This window comes from Canis lupus, chromosome 2, assembly GCF_011100685.1.
Source record: "Canis lupus familiaris isolate Mischka breed German Shepherd chromosome 2, alternate assembly UU_Cfam_GSD_1.0, whole genome shotgun sequence".
Taxonomy (NCBI): Eukaryota; Metazoa; Chordata; class Mammalia; order Carnivora; family Canidae; genus Canis; species Canis lupus.
The window spans coordinates 18,519,302-18,546,454 of record NC_049223.1 but is presented as its reverse complement, the minus strand read 5'-3'; the positions used below and the strand labels follow the sequence as shown (position 1 = coordinate 18,546,454).

Sequence of the window (27,153 nt, the reverse complement as noted above, 5' to 3'; positions counted from 1 at the left end):
GTATCTTCTAGGTCCTCCTGAACTCTTAACGTTCCCTAATGGCATTCTTTCATTTCATAAAAATTTGCCAAGAGCATCCTGTGTTCCCAGCACCATGCTAGGCCCTGGGAACATGTCGAGGAATGAAGGAGACTCTGTCCCTTCCCTTGTCTTATACCCTGGGACGGTAGAGTTTAGAACAAAAGCAGGAAGGGAATAAGGCTTCCCAGCAAAGCAATAAAGGTGACAACAGTTTGTTAACTATGTTGAAGAAGAGAAAACCCATCAAACACTGGGAATCTCATCTGCATTAAGCATCGCTGACCCACATGGGAAGAAAAACAGCAGGAGGTGGCAGGAGCAAAGGACAGGAGAAGCCTTGTATTCATAAGCTTCTAACTTTCTGAAGAATAGAACACTAATTAATTCAGAAAATATTTTTTAATCTTCAGTTTTTATATGATGGGTCGCTGTAGAGGAAAGGAGAAAGGCAATAGAGAAAGCACAGACCAAAACCATAAAGAAATCAAGAAAATTAAATCAAACACACAGGGAGCCCTGGTGGCACAGTCCATGAAGTGTTTGACTCTTGACTTTGGCTCTGATCATGAGCTCAGGTTGTGGGATCGAGCCTCACATTGGGCTCCACACTGGGTGGGGAGTCTGCTTAAGGCTCACTCTCGTTCTTTCTCTCTTTCCCTCTCTCCTACCCTATCCTCCCCCAACTTGCACCCTCTCTCTCTAATGAGTAAATAAAAATAAAAGAGACACATTAATGTGAAACACAGAGAAAAAACAAAAACAAAAAAAGCAGAGGGGAAGACACAGCCACACTAAAGGCCAGGACAAACGACCAGGACACAGTGACCCATCAAAACAGGGAGTGTGAGAGCCTGAAGGAGAGACAGCACGGAACGTGCAAAAATCCTGAAAAAAATCCCATCTGCCTTGGGAGGCAGGGTACTAGGTGGGGAACACTGCAGAACTATATCATGAAAAGTCTTATAAATAAGCAAAGGCGAACTATTGGGCTGTCTTCTATGGGAAAGGGTAAGTCACCAAAGGCCTTACTATATAAGGCAGTGACACTAGGACATAAGCATTTTCAGCGTCCTTGAGGAAGACAAACTGGGGGTCTGGACAAAGGTGGTGGGATCAGGTGGGAGGATACAGCAGTGGCCAGGGCTGTAAGTAGTCTCCAAAGATGGCTGTCCTTGGTACATCCTTGTACCATATAGACACATTGCTCCTCAAGTCAAGAAAGTGAACCTAAACTCCTCCCCTTGAATCTGGGTTGGCCTTCTGACTCTCTAACTGAGAGAATGTCACAGACATGGCATTCTGGGATTTCTGAAGCTAGGTCCTAAACAGTCTTGTGGCTTCTGCCTGGGTCTCATGGAATGTTCACTCCCTGAACGCTTCCTGAGGGGATCCAGTCATCATGTTGTAAGAAGCTCCAGTCACATGTAGGGACTCCTCTGAAGGCGGCAGAGACAGCTGGCCTAGCTGAATGCTTACGAAGGCCCGAATCAAGCCCCAGCTGTGGGAGTGAGCCATCTCAGATGACTCCAGCTCCAGCCACCTCTGGACAGTGAGCGTATGGCCCTTGATTGAGAGCTCCCCAGCTGAGCCCAGTCAGCTCATGGTTCTGTGAGACTATCAAGTCATTGTTTCCAATGACTCCATCACAAGTTATGGAGCAGTTGATTATGCCACAACAAGTAACCAGAACACCAGTTAAGAGATAAATAGATGGTAGTTAAAAAATAATTAGAGTAGCTCTATCTGTTAGGGCTTTCCAGAGAAACAGAATCACCAGTCTGTCTATCCATGTATCTACCTGCCTACCTACATATGTATCTATCTAACTAAAGAAGTTTATTTTAAGGAATTGGCCCACCTATCTATTTAAAGAAGTTTATTTTAGGAAATTGGCCCACAAAATTGCTGGAGCTGGCAAGTGTATAATCTGTAGGGAAGGACCCAGGCTGGTAATTCAGGGTAGAGTGGCTACTAGAGTTTTGAAGTAGAATCTCTTCTTTTCTGGGAAACCTGTTTTCTGCTCTTCAGGTTATCAACTGATGGAACAAGGCCTGCCCACATGATTGAGGGTAATCTCCTTTACTTGAAGTCAACTGACGGTAGATGTTAAGCATACCTACGAAGTACCCTTGCAGCAACACCTAGACTAGCATTTGATTCAATGGTTGGATGCTGAAACCATTTATGGCCATATGTGTCCACTTAGGCAAGTGGACCCACATAAAGAACCAGACCAGGGTGGTGATGCAGAACAGAGGAAAGCAGATCAGCCTAAAACATGCTTCAGATGTGAGACTGCTCCAGTTTGGTGATTGATTGGAAGAGAGGACTAAAGGACAGGACATCAAGAGGAATACACAGGTTTCTGACCCTGGGAGAGTGGTGGTGCTTTCCCTGCCAGGGGTCCAGGGGCCAGCACCAGCCTTTCTATAATAAAGTGGCGACCTTTTATTATTTTCATTCATCCTGAGGCTCATTCAGGGAAGATGGGGTCACATTGCAGCAGGAGAACTGGTAGAAGGAATCTAGAAGTCAGCTGGTGAGAAAGCAGGTTTGTGAGGTCTGTGAAAACAGGAGAGCTGTTCGAGCAGCTGGCTGGCTTCTGATGTCCTTCTGAAGGAGGGCAAAGCTGTGACTTGACTGACCTTTCAAGGCCCCTGCTAGTCTTCTCATCACATGACTGGCCCCTGCCTTTTTTAAATTATCAGGTTTAAAGTCAATTGTGAATTACATAAGCGTGGAAAACACAGGTTCTAAAAATACAAAATCAACTGTTAAGATGAATGTTAAGAATTCTGAATATATTTTATTTTGCAGACCAAAAAAAAAAAAAAAAAAATCCAGGTCATTGCCTTTATGGTTCCATGCATGAGGAGAATGTAAAGAAGTCATTTATACCAAACCTTTGTTGACTTCTACTTGGTCAGATATTTTAAAAGGGAGAAAAAGGGAAGGTAAGAAACCTTTTTTTTTTCTTTTTCCGATACTGTCTGGCAACATATGTAAGAGCCTGAATTAATACCCAGCCCTGTGAAAACCAAGTTTTATCATCATAATGAGAATCAGCCTTATGTGTAAACGTGCTGACATGCTATCTATGAAGCACTTCCTAAGGGAAGTGCTCTCAGTATGTTTTGTTTACACCACTTTCTTTCCTATAAGGTCTCATCCTTTCTTAGTCTTGAATTTCCAAAGCCAAATCCTCATTGTGTGATTCAATGAAAAAGCAATGCACATGTATCACAAAGGGCTCCTTCTGGGCTAAGGATCGGAGTCTCTGTCCTGCACAGGTGGAAGGAGAGCTAAGAGGCCGGCTCAGCTCCCAGTCCTATAATGACTCTGATTCAGATGCACAAATGGGCCCTAAGTGCTCCTGGAAAGCCATGGAAGGCCAACCCACATCTCAGGCGCCCTTCCAGGACGGCACTTACGGCTCACTGTGGAATCCATTATCTTCTGCCTTTTTGGCTTCAGCCCCAAAACCCAGCTTCTGTTTCTGCCTGGTCTGGGGAACTGTACACTTATTCTCTTGCTTTTGGAGGGGCTTTTCTCCATATCCTGACTTTTCATCTCTGCCCTCAGGCTTCACCCAACAGATAAGAATCATCCAGTCCCACCCTGAGCTTGTCACCCATACCCATTGTCAATGGTGGTGGGGAGGAGGGAGGAGATAATCTGGAGGAAGGGGAGAACCTGTAACTCTGCTCTGCCTATCATCAGGCTGACTAATTCTCAGGCAACTCCGAGTCATTCCTGGTTAGACATCAGAGATGTTACCACGTTACCAAAGAGAGGGAGACTATTCATACAAAAGCAAGTCCTTTTCCGCTGCAAATAATGCACAGGGAGTTTATAACCTAGAAAGCTGAAGCTTAATATTTTCTGCTCTGTGTGACCTATTTTCCATCATGAAAAGATCAAAGAAAGTTCAAATAGAATAAACTAAATAGGAAATGCTGGTCCTTATCAAACACATGGGATAATCCACACGAAATGCATCACAAGAGCAAAACTGAGGCTTAAAAATGTTTACATGTCTCCCTAGGCAGAGGACTGGAACTGAAAGTATTCCAGCTTTACCACTACTCATTGGATTTGTTAGGTGTCTTACAAATGGCAAGAGTTTACAAGAGTTTAAGCTATTTTTAGTAGAATAGTAATTACAAGCTAGAAAGATATTAAACTGAAAGTAATAATAGCTATCAAGTATTGAGACTTTACCATATAACAGACTGTATTTTGCATATTGAATATTCATAAAAACTCACAGAGGAAGGTATTTTCTCCATTTGATAAAGAGACCGGCTGGGAGGAGTGGCTTAAGCTAAAAGTGATAGTGATGATGCCACAAATAACAAACTGCTCTAATGCTTCCTGTCAAAGGTGCCTTGAAGATACTCTAGTGGGAACTCAGCCATTCACGGGGGAGACCAAATTTAAAATAAAATGAAAGGCCCTGCGGAACAAACAGGAAAGGTCAATAATAAGATTCATGGAGCCAACCTGAAGCTGAGCGGGTGCTTCTGAGCTCAGGAACTGGACTACGCTTTCCAACCCCTAGTTCCTGTACTGAGCCTTGACCCATGTTTAGAACCATTGAGAAAGATTCTAGGATCCTCCTGATGAAAATATTTTCTGATCATTATTGTGCACTTTAGAAAATACACGGGTGATGGATTTGCCAGGTCTATGAAGTAATCACACCACACAGACCATGGAAATTCATACTTGTGATCAGTATTACAAAGGAGAATGCATTATAGGGCAGACAGCAGCAATGACCTGATCAGGCTGTTGAGGGAAGGTCTTCTTGAAGAAGGGATAATTGGTTGGGGATCTAAAAGATTAGTACACATGAACTAGAGGAAGGAGACAGGCAGGGGGGATGGCTGGAAAGACTGTGGATGAAGGTACATGTGAGGCAGTAAAAGACGAACCAAGATGGAACAGAAAAGGTCACAAGGGATGTGTGGTGTGCAGTGAGGGTGAAAGAGTGCATAGTGGCCCAGCAACACAGGGCTTGGTAGGAGCAGTGGTGAGAGTGGCAAAAGCAAGTTGTGACCACAGATCATAGCCCGATTCAAAAAAAAAGTCCATGGGGATCCCTGGGTGGCGCAGCGGTTTAGCGCCTGCCTTTGGCCCAGGGCGCGATCCTGGAGACCCGGGATCGAATCCCACATCGGGCTCCCGGTGCATGGAGCCTGCTCCTCCCTCTGCCTGTGTCTCTGCCTCTCTCTCTCTCCCTGTGACTATCATAAATAAATAAAAATTAAAAAAAAAGTAAGACAAGAAAAAATCCATCTGGCTCTTGTGTCAAGAGGGGGGGGGGGTGGCGCGGTGAAGGACACCAGCATGGTGCATGATGGACAGGGTGCAGGTCCCTGCAGCGGTCCACAGGGGAGGGAACGATGAGGCCAACGGTGTACGCCCAGCCATAGTCAGTGCTAGGGCTCCTGCCGTGTGCCAGCAGGGACTATGTGCTCTCAAAAGAGATTCCCAAAATCCAATCAGGACTTGAGGGTGGATTGGTAGGGGGATAAGGAGGAAGGAGTTGAGAGAACAAATGGAATGGCACAGAAATTAAGTAGGAAGACCTTCCAAGGAATAAGGAATGGTCTAGACTGTCAGAATATTGGTAAGAAGTGAGAGGTCAAGCAAAATGAGAATGGAAAATGCTTTCTGGCTTTAGTAGTGTGGGGTCACTACTGGCCACAGGGGAAACAGCGTTGTTAAAGATGTGGGTGGGAGACCGAGGGAGTACAGACCATGCTTTCCAGGGTTTGGAGGAGAAAGTTTTTGTGTAAGAAGGGAAATGAAAACAAAATCGGGATGACCCGCTAAAATACTGTGATTTTAGAATCAATTGGCTCACAATGAACGTACATTTCAAACTAAAAGAATCATTTAAAATACAATGATCTAAGAATTCCAGTGACTTACATGGCTTCCAAAAGCATTAAAACATTCCATTTCGGCCACAGCAGATAAGAAGAATTAGGAGCTTCAGACAGGACTTCTTTTTAGCAACATGTCTACATGTGAATTAAAATAGAGCTATCCAGAGATTGAACTAGCTGCCCGGAGCACTGGGAGAAATTCCAGAAGCCCAGAGGGTATGTGCTATTAGTCCATGTGAATATTCAGCTGGTGTCACACTGAAAGGTATGAGAGTTACCCCTGGTTCAAATTGACACTAATCACATGGGCGAGTTTTGTCTTCAAATCCCTGGCTCTCTTACAAAATGAGAAAGGTGCAATGGACTATGCATTTGGAATTAGAAAATCAGATATTGGTGGTTGTCCTTGATGAACCCAGTTATACAAAGAATAGAAGGCATGGGGTTCAGAAAAGCCCGCCCATTCATCATTCACAGCTTAACATGAATTAATACTTGACGTTTCAGTGGAGATCTTGCACAGAGAAACTGGAGTTTTGAGGAAGGACAAGGGAGAAACGATTTGGGAACACGGAAACTTAATGCTGCACAGTGTGTCTGAACCCCTGAGGCATTGCACTGAGATGAGAGAAGCAAAGAAGCTTTACAGGCTATCAGAAAACGGAGGTGGGGGCGGGGGAAGCCCAGGTACCTGACACAGAGCGGAGGCTCAATACATTTTGAAATATACATGAAATGTAAAAGGAATGAACGCTTCACATACTTTGCCATTTTGCTGAAGGTTCATCCTAGCTGTACCTCAACCCTCTCAAAGTGCTGCTGCATAACCTGGCAGCCACAGAAAAATCTGATAGGATATGTGATCCAGTGTTCAATATGGGATCAATACGAGTCTCAGGCTAAAGAAGAGAATAAAGAAAGAGGAAATTCAATCAGCAGCTGAGATGACTGAGTTTTTCTCTTATTAGCTAATGTGGGCACTGATTTTTTTTTCCAAGCTTATGAAAGATCATCCCGTGTATTAGAGTAGAATATAGGAACTAGACCAAGGTAACATAAAATATAAAAGAATATGATTATCAAAGCAGAAGACACGAAGATGACTGCAACTGAGAAGTAAAGGAGTGCTGTTGAACACTGGAGAAATATCTCCACGCTGGCACATTCATTACCCCAGTGTTTAAACAATGTAAGGAACCAACAAAGACAGTGTAAACAGTACAATAAGGAACAGAGGGCTTGAAAGGCAGGGCAGCCTAAAAGGATGCTTATCTGACCTGGGTTCATAAAGCAATACAGTTACTATCGAGTACAACTTGAAAGATAAGTTTTGAAGTAAAATTTGGAAGATCAGTGAATCTCATGTGGCTTTGGTGCATTTTTTACGGCAAAGTTTATATTCTGAAAACTAACACAGGAATGACTCTCTAAATGTACAAGAGCCCGTTTCTATTATTAAATACGGCAGACGTAATGACACGGTGTGGTTTTTGTTGCTTCTCTAAATGCACAGGCATGCTGTATGGCATGACAAATAGAAGATGATATGACAGGATATTAACGGTGAAAAATGTTCCCGATGCAGAGGAAACGAGGAAAAGAAGCTTTTTCAATCTGACAACTGACCCAAAACACCTATCATAAAGTGCACACATCTTCTTAAATTAAAAAAAAATAAAATATGTATTGCTTTGAGCTGTCATCACAGTCATCCCATATGAATCATAAACAGTACGCATTTAAGGGATATGAGGAGGAGGGGAACAGTGGCTCAGAAAACTGAACATGGTTTTGTATAATCAAAAGAACCCCCTCATAGAGAAGCCTCCTGCTTCTCTCTGAGAAATCTGTGCTACAAAACAAAATGCCTGCGATATAATAATGTTCAGTAAATGAAAAAAAAATAAATGAAAAAAAGTGAAAGCTCGTGACATACTAAAATCAAACCATAAGCACTGCTTTTTGGGGAAATATTTCAGAAATTAGCTGGAAGCTTTGTTGGTTAAACTGAATCTGGTTACTCAGTGCTATGATTTCTGAAAAACATCTGTTAACTTAATCTGAAGAATCTATATCCTTCCACAAAACTAAATCATTAAAGGGCACTGTTTCAGTCATGTAATTGTCATGTAGTAAGAAAATATTAACCTATGTGATATAAGACCTGTAAGTTCATTTTGTTCATTGTTCCATTTTTTGAGGGACTCGAATAAAAATGAAAGCAACACACTGGCTGATGTTATAGAAAACTCAACAAATCTACTGCTATAACGTTGGAGCCTCCCACACAAGAAAAACAAAGAAAATAACTTTCAAGAAATTTTAATCTAATCAAACCGGAGGGGATAATTCCTAATTTAATAAAATTGCTACCATGCGATAGTTATCTGTAACAAAGTAATCAGACACAAAATACCTGTTTACAAGTAATTTGAAAAGCATCTCATTTGCATGACTCTTAAAATAAATGTGTACGTTTACATAATAGCACTGCTCTCTGCCACTAAATTTTCAGTAAATATGTGACTGGTAATATTCAGTCATTTTGGTTTCAGACTCACATCCATGAAACCCAGGGACGTTTAAAGAAATCAAAGGGTTTTTGAGGATCAAAAAAAAAAAATCGAAAACAAAATAAGAGCAAATAATAGCATGAGCATTTATGCAAGGGAAAAAAAGGAGAGTAAAATGAAAATTCAGCACTGTTGTTTTGTGTACCTATTAGTTTTCCATAATTGATTACACAAATGAATACAGTTCTTTTAAGTAAGAAGACAGTTCATGAAAGCTAATGCAGTAATTACCAGGCCAGTTCCTAGGGAATCTAAGACTACTTATTGAAGCTCAAAGATCTTCTGCTGAGATAAAATTTGCCTACAAAAAGTTTGCAGAGCTTCACAAAGGGGTTTTCAAGGGTGACATAAAGAAGTAGAGAAAGAGGAACAGGGAGCATTTCATATCATGCTTAATTTAAATTTAAGCATCTTGGTATGACTCTCAAATATGTGAGCATCATGCTGAAGCAAATGATTATCTATCAATTTCTAAAAATGCGAGGGAGAGAATGTGAAGAGCAGTAATTCCTCAAACTGAAATCCAGGTTCGATTTTCCACAAATGTATTATATGTGTATTGGTCTGTGCTTGGGGGAAAAACTATAAGAGGAGAATCGATTTTAAAAGCAGAAGGCAGACAGCTCAACATTCTTAACTTTGTACAGCTATATGGAAATGAAATGAGATGCCAGGAGAAAAAGAGAAGGTAGGGCATCTTCACCTCTTGCTTATGAAATCCCTCTTTAGGTTCACTAGGATCTCACAGAAATGTCAATTCATAATCGCAACTGAGAAAGTCCAGATGACGGGAGAGGACACTTGTGTGCTAGGGCCACACCTAAGCTAATGGTAATCACACTTACAGGGAAGATGAAACGAGCAACAAAATCCCAAAGCAAATAGAGCCGTGGTTCTGGATGTGTTCTTAGAAATATTTTAGTCGGGTCACCTGGGTGGCTCAGTGGTTGAGCATCTATCTACCTTTGGCTCAGGTCATGACCCAGGGTCCTGGGATCAAGTCCCGCATTGGCTCCCTACAGGGAGCCTGCATCTCCCTCTGCCTGTGTCTCTGCCTCTGTGTGTGTGTGTGTGTGTGTGTGTCTCATGAATAAATAAATAAAATCTTAGAAAAAAAGTTTTAGTCCATTCAGGGGGTCCTAGACTCCATGAAAAGCAGACGAAAGTCAGGGATCTTTTCCCCAGAACATGGAAAAAATTTCAGATACAGTTTCAAGAACTTATGGAACCAATGACATGGACTGCAGATATTTTTCTAAGAAAGGCAGAGAAACCAGGGACTGAAATCCCAGGCTCCAAGTTCTTAGACTCCACATGAAGTGCTGAATGAGTAAAGACATAAAAAAAAAAAAAAAACAGTAAAAAGAGGACAAAAACTGATAAGTGGGGGGTGGAGGGAATGCTGAGAAAATAGGCTTTTTAGAGAGCCACAAATTTTTCTTAAGTTTTTAAACCACTATAGTTAACATACAATGTTATATTCATTTTGGGTGGAAAAGGTACTGATTTAATAATTCTATACATTATTTAGTGCTCCTCATGATAAATTTACTCCTTAATCTCCATCACCTATTTCACCCCCCGCCCACCTCCCCTCTGGTAATCATCCGTTTGTTCTCTATAGTTAAGAGTTTGTGTAGGGGGTTGTCTTTTTTCCCCTTTGTTTCATTTCTTAAATTCCACATGTAAGTGAAATTATATGATATTTGTCTTTCTCTGACTTATTTCACTCAGCATTACATCTTCTATCTCCATCCATGTTGCTGCAAATGGCAAGATTTCATTATTATTTCATTATTCTTTGTAGATGAATAATATTCATCTTATTCTTATTCATTATTATTTCATTATTCTTTGTAGATGAATAATATTCCACTGTATTACATATATATATAATATATATATATAATATATATATTGATTAAGAAGTGATATATATATATATCACTTCTTAATCAATTCAGTTGATGGAGACTTGGCTTCCATAATTTGGCTATTATAAATGCTGCTGCAATAAACAGGGTTGTATATATCCTTTCGAATTAGTGTTTTCATATTCTTTACTGTGATTACTGGATAGTAGTTCTATTTTTAATTTTTTAAAAGATTTTATTTATTTATGAGAGACACACAGAGAGAAAGAGAGGCAGAGACACAGGCAGAGGGAGAAGCAGGCTCCATACGGGGAGCCTGACATGGGACTCCATTCCGGGACTCCAGGATCACACCCTGGGCCGAAGGCATGCACTAAACTGCTGAGTCACCCAGGGATCCCCTGTTTTTAACTTTTTGAGGAACTTCCTTACTACATTCCACAGTGGCTATACCAGTTTGGATTCCCACCAACAGTGCAAGAGGATTCCTTTTTCTCTACATCCTCTTGTGGTTTTGATTTTAGCCATTCTGACAGGTGTGAGGTGATATCTCTGTAGTTTTGATTTGCATTTCCCTCAGGATGAGTGATGTTGAGCATCTTTTCATGTGTCTGTTGGCCATCTGGATCTCTCCTTTGAAGAAATATCTATCCATGTGTTCTGCCCATTTTTAAATTAGATTATTCATTTTGGGGGTGTTGAATTGTATCAATTCTTTATATATTTTGGATACTAACCCTTTATTGAATATGTCATTTGTAAATATCTTCTCCCATTCCATAGGTTGCCTTTTAGTTTTGTTGATTATTTAAAGATTTTATTTATTTATGAGAGAGAGAGAGAGAGAGAGAGAGGCAGAGACACAGGCAGAGGGAGAAGCAGGATCCATGCCGGGAGCCTGACGTGGGACTCGATCCCCGGTCTCCAGGATCACGCCCTGGGCTGAAGGCATGTACTAAACCGCTGAGCCACCCAGGGATCCCCTATTTTTAACTTTTTGAGGAATGTTAGGTAGAATTCACCTGTGAAGCCATCTGGTACTGGACTTTTATTGGAAGTTTTTTGATTACTGATTCAATTTCATTGCTGGTAATTGGTCTATTCAAATTTTCTATTTCTTCTGATTCCGTTTTGGGAGGTTATGTTTCTAGATTTATCCAATTCTTCTAGGTTGTCCAATTTGTTGGCATATAATTTTTCAGAATATTCTATTAAAATTCTTTGTACTTCTGTGGTGTGGTTGTTATTTCTCCTCTTTCATTTCTGATTTTGTTTATTTCAGTCCTCTTTCCTTTTTTGTTTGTCCTAAGTCTGGCTAAAAGTTTATCAATTTTGTTGATCTTTTCAAAGAACAAGCTCCTGGTTTTATCGATCTGTTCTATTGTGGGTTTTTCGGCTTTTTGTTGTTGTTGTTTGTTTGTTTCTACTTCATTTATTTCTTCTCTAATTTTATTATTCCATTCCTTCTATGCTTTTGGGTTTTGTCTGTTGTTTCTTTTCTAGTTGCTGTAGTATACAGTTCAGTTGTTTGAGATTTCTCTTGCTTCTTAAAGTATTATTGTATTACTATCAATTACTTACTCAATGTTTGTTACTAACTGCTTTTAGCATTTGGGTGCTTCCCCCAATGTCCATCAACAGATGAATGGATAAAGAAGATATAGTGTGTATGAGTGTATATATGTGTATGTATATGGCATACATACCATGGATATATATACCATATCTATACACAATGGAATAGTACTCAGTCATCAAAAAATGAAATCTTGCCATTTGCAATGATGTGGATCGAACTAGAGAGTATTATGCTAAGCAAAGTAAGTCAACCAGAGAAAGATAATTATCCTATGATCTCACTCATATGTGGAACTTAAGAAACAAAACAGAGGATCATAGGGGAAGCAAGGGAAAAAATAAAACAAAATGGAATCAGAGAGGGAGACAAACCATAAGAGACTCTTGATCATAAAAAACAAACTGTGAGATGCTGAGGGGGAGGGGCAAGGGAGATGGGATAACTGGGTGATGGACATTAAGGAGGGCATGTGATATAATGAGCAGTGGTATTACATAAGACTGATGAATCACTGAATCACTCTACCTCTGAAACTAAAAATACACTCTATGTTAATTAATTGAAAAATATATAAATTGAAAAAAAGGAAAAAAATTAATTAATTTTAATTAATAATTAATTGAAAAATATATAAATTGAAAAAAAGGAAAAAAAAACTACTACATTTGGTAACTATGTAGCAAGACCTCTGAGGAGCTACAAAGGAGGAGTCACCAGAGAACTAAGGGAAAAATCAGAGAAAAGAAAGAGAGGGGAAGAGACTGCTCTGAGTCAGAGGGTTGGTCAACAGTGTCAAATGCTCTTCAAGGGCTAAAGGATATTGAAAACTTTTTTTTTTTAAATAAAAGCTATTTGGGTAATCCCATGTTGGGTACATACATATTTACAACTGTTAAATCTTCTTGTTGGATTGTCCCCTTAATGGTTATATAGTGTCCTTCTTCATCTCTTGTTACCGTCTTTGTTTTAAAATTATTTTATCCCATTTAAGTATTGCTACCCCAACTTTCTTTTCAAATCCCTTTGCATGATAAATGCTTCCTCATCCCTTCACTTTCAATCTGCAGGTGTCTTTAGGTCTGAAATGAATCCCTTGCAGGCAGCATGTAGATGGGTCTTATTTTTCTATCTATCTCATTACCCTATGCCTTTTGATTGGAGTGTTTAGTCCATTTACATTCAAAGTAATTATTGAGAGGTATGTATCTATTGCCGTTTTTGTTACTTGTTTTATGGTTGGCTTTCTTTAGTGATATACTTGGATTCATTTCTCTTTATTTTTTGCATATTTATTACTCATTTTTGATTTCTGGTTACCATTCGGCTTGCATATAACATGTTCTGCATAGAGCAGTCTGCATGAAGTTGATGGTCACTTAATGTTTGAAGCCATCCCTTACTCCTCTCTCCCCACACTTTATTAGGTATGTAGTGTCATACTCTACATCCTTTTATTGTGTGAGTCCCTTGACCGATTTTTATGACTATAGTTCTTTTTACTGCTTTTACACTTCTTACTTTCCTGACTCTTGCTTGTGGTCTTTCCTTTCCACTCCAAAAGTTCCCTCTTTAATATTTCTTGTGGGGCCGCTGTCGTGGTCATGAATTCCTTGAACTTTTGTTTGTCTGGGAAACTCCTTATCTCTCCATCTATTCTGAATGATAGCTTTGCTGGATAGAATATTCTTGGCTGCAGATTTTTCCCTGTCAGCACTTTGAATACATCAGGCTACTCCCATCCACATGGGGCCACACTTCTGTCATAAGCCAGCTTTATGCTACAATCACCCTTCCTCTTCAGGGGACTACAATATCTCTCAACACTTACATTAAGGAAACGTCTTCTGCATCTGTCTTCTCAAACACAGCCTGCCCAACTTCCCTCTGAGGTCTGTCTGCTTTTCACTAGCACCTCTATTATCCTTAACCAAACGACTGAAAAATCTCACATTTGTCCTCAATTCTCTTTATCTTCTTCCAGTTGAAACCTATGAATCAATAAGCAACCAAGTCCTGCCAATTCTTCTGTCATGTCTACTGCACCCCTTTATTGGGCTCCCTCTTGGTGATGGGCACTGGAGATACAAAGATAAATAGAAGATGTCATTCTGCCAAAGAGCTATCAAGTGTCCCTTCCTTGATATTTTTAGAGCTACCACTGATGTTCTAGATGTTCATCATTCTACAGTACAGCCAGCCCCTGGCTGCTCTGGCTTTCTTCCTTTTTCTTCTTCTTCTTTTTTTTTAAAAGATTTTATTTATCTATTTATGAGAGACAGAGACAGAGAGAGAGAGGCAGGGACATAGGCAGAGGGAGAAGCAGGCTCCCCATGGGGAGCCCAGTGCAGGACTCGATCCCAGGACCCTAGGATCATGCCCTGAGCCAAAGCCAAAGTGGATGTTCATCCACTGAGCCACTCAGGCGACCCCTGCTCTGACTTCTTCAGTCTATTCACTCCTTCCTAAAAGTCCAATTCACATAGCATTTTTCTAACCAGACACATTCCCTAAAGTAATAAATTCATTATGTAATACCCTTGGTATCTCCATGGGGTTCCAGTGTCTACAGGAAATCTGTGGGCTCTACTCAGATCATCAGAGCTCTGTGTGTCCTGGGCTCACCCCTATCTACCTGCAAGTCTTCTCTTTATCCCAAGCACGTGCTCCAGTGAAGCTGGTCCTGAAAGTACCTGATGTTTACTCCTGACTCCATCACCTCTCCCTTTCTACTCATCCTCTGAGTCACAGTTCAAGTCCTATCTATCTCCTTCCATAAAATGAAATTTTATATCCCACATGGACTGTGTAGTGATATACCATGGTATTTGTATAAATCACTCATTTTGACATGAAATTATATACGTATTTATAGATTTCTTTTTTGTCTTTCCAAACTGACTACAATTTCTTTGAGATTGGTAAGAAAACCTTATGTTTTTTTCTTGTGTACCTTCAGGTGTTTATTGATTTGAAATATATTTATTCAGGTCCTACCTTTGTATCCTGCACTATACCAGGCTGAGGGGGTCCATTGTTCTTTAACATAGTAAAAACCCTAAACAGATATTTGTTGATAAACAAAATTCATGCCCCCCGCTAGCAAGTGGCATATATATTTCAGAAAAGTAACTCTTAAAAACTGTCTTATTTTTAAAATCATGTGGCCAAAGAAGTTTCATAATTTCCCAATAGCCCCTTGGTGTCAACTGCTAGGTAGAAGCGGATTTAGAATATACTCACTTGCCTCATATTTGACAGAATTTAATGCACCTTCTGTAATTCCTGTTAAAAGGATACTATCACCTTTTAAAGGGTTACATTTCGCTTTTCTCCAATATAAAATGTTCACATAAAGAAAATGGAGACTTTGCCAATTTAATAAAAGGAGATGTTCCTATACTACCAGTTTTATAAATAAGCCAGCCCCAGATTTAGCCAGCTGTATTAGTAAAAATTTAGGAAAGTGGACAGTTTAATTACTATTTAATTGTACAGACTTCTGTTGAGGGTGTACATAATTTAGTTTACAAATATGCCCATAAAAAGAACATTACAATACAATAAATATTCAAGTGAATAAATAAATGTCACCATGACTATTCTCTTCCATGACAACAAACAATCAGTGTTATAGTTCCAGATGTTTACTTAAACTGGCCCTGGAGGGATAGATAGGCCATGGGTAATCATCATGGTTACTGATGTACTTTTTATACTGAGATGGTACTAAGGAGAAAATGGCCATTCTGTCTGCATATCATCAATCTCTATGGCTTCTATGCAGCATAATTTGCAGCAGTGACTCTCAAGCAGCTTTGGATTTGAAGAGACTCCTGATTTTTATCAAAAGAAAAAAGAAAGGAAAAAAAAGAAAAACTTTAAAGAGAATACATATATTTTTTAATTGAACCAGACATTGTCTGAAAATCTGCAGAGATCACTGCAGACTGAGAATAAGGTTACCTTCTTCAAGAGAGGATTTGCTTTTGCTTCTCTCAGACATCTGGGCTTAGGGTAGATCTGAATCCAACTGAGGATGGAAATGATTCAGATCTGGGCTTCACTCATTTAGAAAACTGATCTTTTCTATGGATATCTGGAAGCTCTGCTCTGCTTCTCTGCCTGTCAGCATTTAGCAAGTTTTTTTTTAGAAAAAGCAGCCTCAAATGCAGGGCTCACCTCCCTTGGCTTCCTTCTTCTGGATTTTAGTCCTAAAAATTCTCCCCGCCTTGGTAGCTTGCCAGTGCCCTCAAACAGTGTGCTTTGTTTAGTAAACTTTGCTTATTTAGTACACTTTATTTATTTGCAAGAGGTCTGAACTAAGGCAATTTCACAGTTGGAAAAGCTCCTTTACCCCTACTTTGGTGATTTGTGTCACTACTCACTAGTCTTTCTAACTGATTATCTTGGACTCATCTTTAACAGCTCAATGCATGTCAGTTTCTTCCTCTTCTTCTTTTGTCTCTTCTGCACATGTAGAAAAGTCTCTCTAAACCACACTCCTTGGCCAGTTGTTGACCTTGTGATCATTTATGTTATAACTGCACATGTGTACTTCTATCCAGTCTCCTGGTCACAGAGATCTCTCAAGTCTAGTCTTCAGTAGACTGTGTCTTAAACCATTTAAGCTGCTATAACAGAACAGTATTGACTGGGCGTGTTATAAACATCAATTTATTTTCACAGTTCTGCAGGCTGGGAAGTCCAAGATCAAGATGACAACAGATTAGCTGTCTGGTTCAAGCCACTTTCTGGGTCTTAGATGGCATCTCTTGCTGTGTCCTCACATAGTGAAAGGGGCACAAGGGCAGTCTGGGATCTTGTACAGGTCATTGTCCCACTTATGAGGGCTCGGTCCTCATAACCCAGTCACTTCCCAAAGGCTCCACCTCCAAATACCATCACATTGGGAGCTAGGTTTTCAATTTATGACTTTTGAGGGGATACATTCAGTCTATATCAGACTATGTAGCATGAAATATCCTGGAAATTAAATACACAAGAATCCCTTTTCTTGCCCCTCACCTTGAATATCAGTTAGGAAAGATGCTTAATGGCATCCTACAGGAAGCTGACACACCCATGAGTCTACCTGATGGAGGGAAAATATTCACTGTGAGCTCTAAACCGGTCAGGAAGTTCCTCTTTCACTCAGTGGGAGCTGGCCCGAACCCTTCTCATTCTAGCAGAATAAAAGTCAGCTGGTCCAATGACCTGAGCATAAAGTAAGTGAAAGTGGGGCAGGCAAAGCCACAGCACTGTGTAAATAAGAAGCACGTCCTTCCCACAGTAAAGAAAGACAAGTAGCAGATACTTCTGTAGAGAATCTCAGGGGAAAACTGGCTCTTTCAGAAGGTCTTCAAAAGGCTGAAGGCTTACAGTCTGAAAATATGAACCAGTAAAGATAAAAACATATTTCTGGACTGTAACATAATAACTTGGCCCCGGACAAAACCTGTGTTAAAAGCAGAACAAAGAATGAGAGTGTGGCCAAGAGAAGCAGAGCCATGTAGACCAGGCAAGCACAGAGACAAATGGCCTAGCTGTGCCATAGGGCTGGGAGTAAGGGGTACCAGGTAAATGTCTATGCACCCCTTGCTGCATCGTGCTTTGATGCAATTTCCCTCTGTCTAGATGGGATCCAAGTTATCCACGGACAGAACAGTTCTATAATCATCAACCGATAACCTGGTCTTGTCTGGTTGATGGCTCCTCTCCAGATTATCAGCTGTAACCACTCACAGTCCTGAATGATGCTGGTGTTTATCTTATTTTTTTTTAATGCTGGTGTTTAAATGCCAACAAGAAAACTGGAAGGAAAAACATGGAGAGGAACACAGTTTTTGTCCAGAAGTGACGGGACCGTGGATGACATTTTCACTCTATGTTTTCCAAGCACTCCTGAATGCTAACATATTTTATTTACAAAAATAAGTAAATACCAAATACAAATGGTATAAAGAAGCACCAATGTCCTCTAAAATATAATTAACAGTACAACAAAAATTTCTTTTTTGAACTTAAGGTTTTTCTGTCATGAATTCCAATAGCAGAATTACATTTCTATATAAGAGATGGGGATAGAATACCCTGGGTCTCAGGAAGGGGATCTGAGAAGTCAATCAATCTGATTGTCAGGTGGCCCCTTCTACTCTTCTTTCTCATGACATGTTATTTCCCATACAAAGCAAATACACAAGACATTTTTTTAAATCCCGTAATATTTATGAAGTGATTTTTTTTTACCTAAAATTCTCATATTCTTCTTCTTGTCGTTTCCATGGACAGTTCTGTATATTTCTGATAATCTGAAGATAGTCACTCTCTAAATACCTAAAAGTCAAACATCAGTAAAATTAGAAAACAGAGATCCCACATATTGCTAAACATACATATAGGTGTTCTAAAGGACACTTTTAGAATCTGCTCATTTTAGCTCTCTAAATCTTTTCTGAAATAAGGTAATATAGAAACAAGTTAATATCATACCCTTTTCCAAACCTCTCGGACCATAAATTTGGAAAGAATTATTATGTTGATTCAGGAATGTATAATTTGTGCATACTATAAGTCAAGTCTGGTATTACAAATAAACCATGACAGCACCCCAATTCGCATTCATATCTTACAGCCATTTCATTTCGTTATAACTCACTGACAAATATATTTTATAGATGTTTACCATAAATATACAGTTTATCACTTTTTTATGCTCTAAGTTGATTGATTTACCTTGGGATATATGGATAAAATGTCCTAAAATAATCATCTTAAATTTTAATTCTGAATAGTACACTAAAAAAACAGATTAAGTTAAGAGAGATGTATATTGGCATAAAAAACCTATAGGTTTTGCAGAATCCCAGTCCCCAGTAAATCTCCTTCTACCTGAAATTCCATTTGTAAGTATTAATTTCTTTAATCATAAAAAGACTAACTTTAAGGGTTATCATTTAAAATGCAAGTACTGGGGCCCCTGGATGGCTCAGTTGGCTAAGTATCTGCCTGCCTTTAGCTCAGGTCATGATCCTAGATCAAGCCCCACGTCAGGATCCCTGCTCAGCGGACAGCCTGCTTCTCCCTCTCCATCTGCTCCCCCATCCCCCACGACTTGTGCTTTCAGTCTCTCCCTCTCTCTCTCTCTTTCTCTCTTTCTCTCTCACACACATACACACACACACACACTCTTCTTCAAATAAATAAAATCTTTTTAAAATTTGAAAAACAATAAGAAAATAAAACGCAATATTCCTTTGTGTGAAAAAAAAAACCTTAAATTTTCTTCCAATTAGTATCTTAGTCATTCGTTGCTTACTACTTGAGACAAAGGCTCTGCATGGAGAAGATGATGTGTGGTGGGGTGGGTGGAGAAGGGAGAGGGCTATGAAAAATCCTGTTAGAAATCACTCCCCCATCTCCATCCAGCAAAATGCAGACCCTCCAAAGCTTAGTTCTGAAAGAGATATTTGTTATAGGTTAGGAAGGTCATCAAGCAACTCCTCTCCCTCTGAAGTTTACCTACCTTGTGGGTATCTCTCTTTTCAATGGTGCTGCCAAAATAAAAAATATATATATATTTCCCCTGACTGCTGTTGGCCCAGCTAAGAAAATCTGAAAATCTTAAAGGCTGTTATCTACCAAAGGAGAAGCAAAGCAAAAAGCTATCACAGGAGAAGTTAAAAATAGTTTAACTTGTATATAGTCCTCCAACCTTAATAGATTTTCCTCACTCCCATAGGTAAGACTTGTCCCAGTATGCCAAGTAGCCTGAGATATCTATATACTCTACCTCCAAAGCTTTGTCTAAAGTGTGACACTTCCTAGCTGGAGTAAATATTGACCTGTTTCCACATGGTAGGAGATACCCAGAGACTCTGCAAGACATTGTTAATCGAGAGAGAGAGAGAAGGAGAAATACACATTCAGCAACCTACCCAAGGCTCTCTCAATTTCTGGCTCTTTAACAGAGACATGACACTGTGCCTATTCTCTCCTGTTTGGAGTCTTTCCAGTTTTTGAATGGATGCTTGTATTGCGATGTATTTCCCCCTTAGGACTGCTTTTGCTGCATCCCAAAGATTTTGAACGGTTGTATCTTCATTCTCATTAGTGTCCATGAATCTTTTTAATTCTTCCTTAATTTCCTGGTTGACCCTTTTATCTTTTAGCAGGATGGTCCTTAACCTCCACGTGTTTGAGGTCCTTCCAAACTTCTTGTTGTGATTTAGTTCTAATTTCAAGGCATTATGGTCCGAGAATATGCAGGGGACAATCCCAATCTTTTGGTATCGGTTCAGACCCGATTTGTGTCCCAATATGTGGTCTATTCTGGAGAAAGTTCCATGTGCGCTTGAGGAGAATGTGTATTCAGTTGAGTTTGGATGTAAAGTTCTGTAGATATCTGTGAAATCCATCTGGTCCAGTGTATCATTTAAAGCTCTCGTTTCTTTGGAGATGTTTTGCTTAGAAGACCTATCGAGTATAGAAAGAGCTAGATTGAAGTCACCAAGTATAAGTGTATTATTATCTAAGTATTTCTTCACTTTGGTTAATAATTGATTTATATATTTGGCAGCTCCCACATTCGGAGCATATATATTGAGGATTGTTAAGTCCTCTTGTTGAATAGATCCTTTAAGTATGATATAGTGTCCCTCTTCATCTCTCACTACAGTCTTTGGGGTAAATTTTAGTTTATCTGATATAAGGATGGCTACCCCTGCTTTCTTTTGAGGACCATTCGAATGGTAAATGGTTCTCCAAACTTTTATTTTCAGGCTGTAGGTGTCCTTCTGTCTAAAATGAGTCTCTTGTAGACAGCAAATAGATGGGTCCTGCTTTTTTATCCAGTCTGAAACCCTGCGCCTTTTGATGGGGTCATTAAGCCCGTTCACATTCAGAGTTACTATTGAGAGATATGAGTTTAGTGTCATCATGATATCTATTCAGTCTTTGTTTTTGTGGACTGTTCCACTGAACTTCTTCTTAAAGGGGAATTTTAAGAGTCCCCCTTAAAATTTCTTGCAGAGCTGGTTTGGAGGTCACATATTCTTTTAGTTGCTGCCTGTCTTGGAAGCTCTTTATCTCTCCTTCCATTTTGAATGAGAGCCTTGCTGGATAAAGTATTCTTGGTTGCATGTTCTTCTCATTTAGGACCCTGAATATATCCTGCCAGCCCTTTCTGGCCTGCCAGGTCTCTGTGGAGAGGTCTGCTGTTACCCTAATACTCCTCCCCATAAAAGTCAGGGATTTCTTGTCTCTTGCTGCTTTAAGGATCTTCTCCTTATCTTTGGAATTTGCAAGCTTCACTATTAAATGCCGAGGTGTTGAACGGTTTTTATTGATTTTAGGGGGGGATCTCTCTATTTCCTGGATCTGAATGCCTGTTTCCCTTCCCAGATTAGGAAAGTTTTCAGCTAGAATTTGTTCAAATACATATTCTGGCCCTCTGTCCCTTTCGGCGCCCTCGGGAACCCCAATTAAACGTAGGTTTTTCTTCCTCAGGCTGTCCTTTATTTCCCTTAATCTATCTTCATGGTCTTTTAATTGTTTGTCTCTTTTTTCCTCAGTTTCCCTCTTTGCTATCAACTTGTCTTCTATGTCACTCACTCGTTCTTCCACCTCGTTAACCCTCGTCGTTAGGACTTCTAGTTTGGATTGCATCTCATTCAATTGATTTTTAATTTCTGCCTGATTAGCTCTAAATTCTGCAGTCATGAAGTCTCTTGAGTCCTTTATACTTTTTTCTAGAGCCACCAGTAGCTGTATAATAGTGCTTCTGAATTGGCTTTCTGACATTGAATTGTAATCCAGATTTTGTAACTCTGTGGGAGAGAGGACTGTTTCTGATTCTTTCTTTTGAGGTGAGGTTTTCCTTCTAGTCATTTTGCTCAGTGCAGAGTGGCCAAAAGCAAGTTGTATTGGGAAAAAGAGAAAAAGAGAGGAGAGAAAGAAGGAAAGAAAAGAGAAAGAGAAAAAAAAGGGAAGAGAAAAAAAAACGAAAGAAAAAAAAGAAGAAGAAAAAGAGAAAGAAAAAGAAAGGAGAAAAAAAAGGGGGGGGTGGGGGAAAGAAACAAATCAAAAAGACAAAACAAAACAAAAAAACAAAAAAACAAAAAAAAAAAACAACAACAACAAAACAAACAAACAAACAAACAAAAAGAACCACAGGGGAGTATCTTCTGATTCTGTGTTCTTTAAGTCCCTTGTCTTCTCCTGGAAGTTGTCAGTCTAGCTGGTGTTCTGGGGGAGGGGCCTGTTGTGCTGATTTTCAGGTGTTAGCAGTTGGGGGAGCTGCTGTGCCCCTGCCTGGTGCAGGGCTCGGTGGGGGTTGTTTACCCCGTGAGGCCCCAGGAGGAACAGCCCCAGTGGCGGGGCAGCTCTGGAAACCTGGATTCAGCTCCGGCAGGAACTCCGTCTGCAGGGCCTGGAGGCTCCGGGGCGGGGCCGCTGATCTGCTCAGCTCGGGGCAGGAGCGTCCTTGCTGTCCTGGGCCCTCCCGGCCTCTGCCTGTCCCGGAGGAGGCCTTGTCTATCAGCAAGGTGGTTTTTAGTCATTTGATCATATTCAAAACAGGACACTAGGTGTACCAGGGTCTATCAGGCAAAGTAACAAAGGTAATGCTATCTCACAAAACTCAATGAAAGAGAATTGAAGAGAGAAGCCAAATACAAATATCTTCTAATTAAATCAATGAGAACTGCAACTGTATTTGAAGTTATCAAGATAAAACATAAAACTACAGTAAGTATGAAATTAATATCCTCTTATAAAAACTAAGTCCGTCAGTTTGAAGTTTTCTTTAAATGCTATTTATAAGATGAAAAGAAAATTTAATTGCTTATGATGCATAGCTAAGATAGTAAGATTAGTGACTTGAAGACAGAGCAGTAGAAACTACTGAAAATGAGACATAAAAGGAAATAAAAGATTGAGTCAAAAAGTTACAATCATTCAGCTGTAAGATAATCTCAAGTGGTCTAATGTATGGGATATTATGACCCTAGAAAGACAGGGAAGACAAAAAACTTTTTCAAAAAATTAAGGTGGCAAATTTTCCAAATAAGAACTATAAATCCACAGATCCCAAAAGCTCAACAAAGTGAAAATACAAGAGACATTAAAACACACACACACACACACACACACACACACACACAAAAGCAAAACTAAAGGCTGGCTGGGTAACAACTACATGTTAAGCAAATGAGAAGGAAACGTCATAGTAGGTAGGAAAGGCTGAGACACAATCTCTCCATAAACCCCACCCCCAATGCAGTGGCCCACAACTAGCAGGGAACTCAAAACCCAGAGATTCTCCCTGAGAAGCAAAGGGTTTGAATCTCATGTGCATTTCAACTTTCAAGACATACCCTTGGTAAGATGAGCCCTTAAAATTCTAACTTTGAAAACCAGTGGGCCTTAGGCCCAAGACCCACGAGAATGAAGCAATCTGACAAACTGTTCTTCAAGCACTTGTGTGCTTGGACTCACCCACCCCAGGACCCAACTCAATGGCAGCTGACTACTCGAAACTTAAAGTAGAGGTTCCCTACTTACATAAAAACACCAGGCTAAGGAGGCAGGTATCTAATTTAACACACACATCTAGAAGCCTGCAGGACCATTCTCCGGGATGGAGGCTGACGGATGCCGTCTTCATGCTCCCTCTGCTGTGCTCCATTAAAGCAGTATATCCCATAAAGGAACTTTTAGGCATATGATGCCCTGATTTCTGCAGCTGCTACCTTGACTGCCTAGCTCTAGAGGCCAGGGGAGCTTGCAGTCCTGGTTCCATGGGACTGTAATAATAAGTGTCCGCAAAAAGATGCTCACATCCCTGTCTAGCACCCCAATTTTTGTGACTGTTGTTAGGGTATCTACGTGACCTGGCTCTGGTGATGAGAGCGATCTCTCATGGTTCCCACAGGACTGTAACAGAGAAAGAATTCGGAAGCAGTGACCATCCTCAGTGGTTCAGGAACTTGGTCTTTAGTGAAGGAAACCTATTAGCTAATCATCATAACTATGGCCTGAGAGGCAGGCTTCTAACTGAACATGTACCTGAGGGCTGACTGTAATCCTTTCCAGAGTCCTTGACAACAGGTGCTGTGTTCACACTCATACTCTGCTGTCCTCCAGAGCACCAGCATCTTTTGGAGGGGAGCTTTCCATGCCTGGTACCCTGGTCATTTTGTCTGGTACCCCAGTATTTGTGGCTGCCACCCAGGTGACACCTCCCAATCACCTGACTCTGGTCACTGGAGGGGCTTGCCTTTTTGAGTCCCATGGGACTATGGCAATCAGTCTGACAGTTCTTGGCAGGCTATCACCCACAGGACACCACACAAACAGTGATCTGAAGCACATCACATAGTCTTTCTGCAAAGGAGGCCTCTTTTTACTTGTCCTGGAGCTATCATCTGAGGGGCAGCCTTCAGATTTGGCACACATTTATGGCCTACAGAGATTCTTTCAAAGAATGCAGGCTGTGGACACATCTTGGTACTCTCTCTGCTTTGCTCTAGCTTGCCTGTGTCACCCAGAAAAGGTTTATTACATTTATCTGGGGCTCTGATTTTTGCTACTGCCATCCATGGAACACCTCCAGATCACCTAATTTTGGTGGCTGGTAGGGTTTAGGCTTACAGTCCCACAGGACCGTATATATATTGGCATACTTTAAAAAGCTGATGCCTGAGGTTCTGGCTTCCAGCGAGAACCTAGGCACTGAGATCCTCCACTTTGGGACACTGACAAGTACTGGCACATACTTAACTACTGGAGGTGATGAAAACTACAACAGTCTGCTTAGGCAAGCACAAAGGTTTGAGATACAACCAAGAGCTGGGGCGGGGTTGAGACACAAGCTTCATATTTTACACAAAGCCACTCCTTTAAGACTGGGTGAGGTGATTGTTCCATCTATTTTACAGAAATCAACACAGAGGAATGTGTTCCACATGAAAGAACAGAAAGCCTCAGGAAAAAAAAAAAAAAAAAAAAACCTTAATGAAATGGAGATAAGTAACTTACCTGGAAAAAAAGTTGAAAGTAATGGTCACAAAGATGCTCACAGAATTGGGGAGATGAATGGATAGACATAGCAAGAACTTCAAAAGAGAGAAAATATAAGAAAGCACTAAATAGAAGTCATGGAACTGTAGAATATAATCACTGGACTGAAAAATATCCTAGAGGGGTTCCACAACAGACCAGATGAAGCAGAACAAAGGATCATTCAACTCAGGGACAAGGCAGTGGAACTCACCCAATCAGAGCAACAAAAAGAGTAAAGAATTTTTTTTTAAAAAGTGAACATAGCTTAAGCAACCTATGGCACAGCATCAAAAGGGCTACTGTTCATATCATTTGGCTCCCATAAGGAAAAGACAGAAAGGGGCAGAAGTCTTTAAAAAAAATGTTTAAAAACTTCCCTAACCCATGGAATGAAACAGACATACAGATCCAAGATGCCTAGAGATTTCCAGAAAAGAGGAACCCAAAGAAACACATATGAAGACCTATTATAAAAAAAAAAGAAGACCTATTATAATTAAAGTGTCAAAAGTGAAAGACATGGAAAGAATATTCAAAGCAGCAAGACAAGAATAACTTTCTACGTACAAGGGAACCCACATAAGACTAAGCAGATTTTTTAGCAGAAACTTCACAGACCAGAAGATGGCATGATACATTCAAAGTGCTGAAAGAAAAATAACATCCAACCAAGAATATTCTACCCTGAAGAGTTATTGTTCAGACTTGAAAAAGAGACAGAATTTTACAAAAGAGCAAAAGCCAAAGGAGTTCATCATCATTAAACTAGCCTTAAAAAAATTAAAGGGACTAAACATTGAAAAAAAGAGCATGAATTAGTAACAAGAACAAATAAAGAAGAATAAATCTCACTGGAAAGGTAAATATATAGTAAAGGGAGTAGATCAATCACTTATAAAGCTTGTATAAAAGTTAAAAGACAGAAAAATAACTATAATTACAATAATCAAAGGATCCACAATATAAAAAGATAAAAAGATGTAAAATGAGACATCAGACACATAATATATTGAGGGGGAAAAGTAACAATATTGAGCTTTACAATGGTTGTTATCAACTTAAAATAGACTTATAGAGAAATTCTTATATGTAAGCCTCATGGTAACCACAAAGCAAAAACAGAATACAGTAAATACACAAAAGAGAAAGAGAAAGGATTATAAGCATACCACTAAAGAAAGTCATCAAACCACAAAGGAAGAGGGCAAGAGAAGAAAGAAACAGAAACTATTAGGAACTTCCAGAAAATAATGAAAAAAATGGCAATAAGTACATACCTGCAATAAATACTTTAAATGTAAATGGACTAAATTCTCCAATTAAAAGACAGAGTGGCTAAATGGATAAAAGAAAAACAAGAGCTGTCTATATGCTGTCTACAAGAGACTCACTTTAGACATAAGAATGACACAGATTGAAAGTGAAAAGATGGAAAAAGGTATCCATGCAAATGTAAACCAAAAGAAAAGTGGAATAGGAATAGCTATGCTTATATCAAAGTGGGCTTTAAAACAAAGACTATAGGGATGGCTGGGTGGCTCAGTGGTTGAGCATCTGCCTTCGGCTCAGGGCATGATCCCAGGGTCCTGGGATTGAGTCTCACATTGGGGTCCTTGCAGGGAGCCTGCTCCTCCCTCTGCCTGTGTCTCTACCTGTGTCTCTGTGTCTCCCATAAATAAATAAATAAATAAATAAATAAATAAATAAATAAATAAATCTTTTTAAAAATTAATTTAAAAAAACTAAAGACTGTAATAAAAGACAAATACGAGTATTACATAATGATAAAAGGGTGAACCCAAAAGAAGATAAAACATTTCTAATATTTATGCATCCAACATAGAATCACCTGAATATATAAAGCAAATATTAACATACTTAATGGGAGAAATAAACAGCAATACAATAATAATAGGGGTCTTTAATAACGGATAGACCATCCAGATAGAAAATCAGTAAGGAAACATCAGCCTTAAATGACACATTAGACCAGATAAACAGAAATTTAATGAACATTCCATCCAAAAGCAGCAGAATATACATTCTTCTCAAGGACATACAGAACATTTTCAAGATATATAACGTTAGGCTGAAAAACAAATCTTAATTTGATTTCTTCTTGACCCATTGGTTGTTCAGTAGCATACTGA

At 39.7% G+C, this 27,153-nt stretch overlaps 1 protein-coding gene across 1 annotated transcript in view; it reads right to left on the bottom strand.

Annotated features, from left to right (window-relative positions):
• Positions 1-27,153, bottom strand: part of ST8SIA6 (ST8 alpha-N-acetyl-neuraminide alpha-2,8-sialyltransferase 6) — a 134,287-nt gene that overhangs the window by 19,715 nt on the left and 87,419 nt on the right. The window contains 1 exon segment of the mRNA NM_001287030.1: positions 18,191-18,277. Within this exon segment, the coding sequence (NP_001273959.1) occupies positions 18,191-18,277 (87 nt within the window).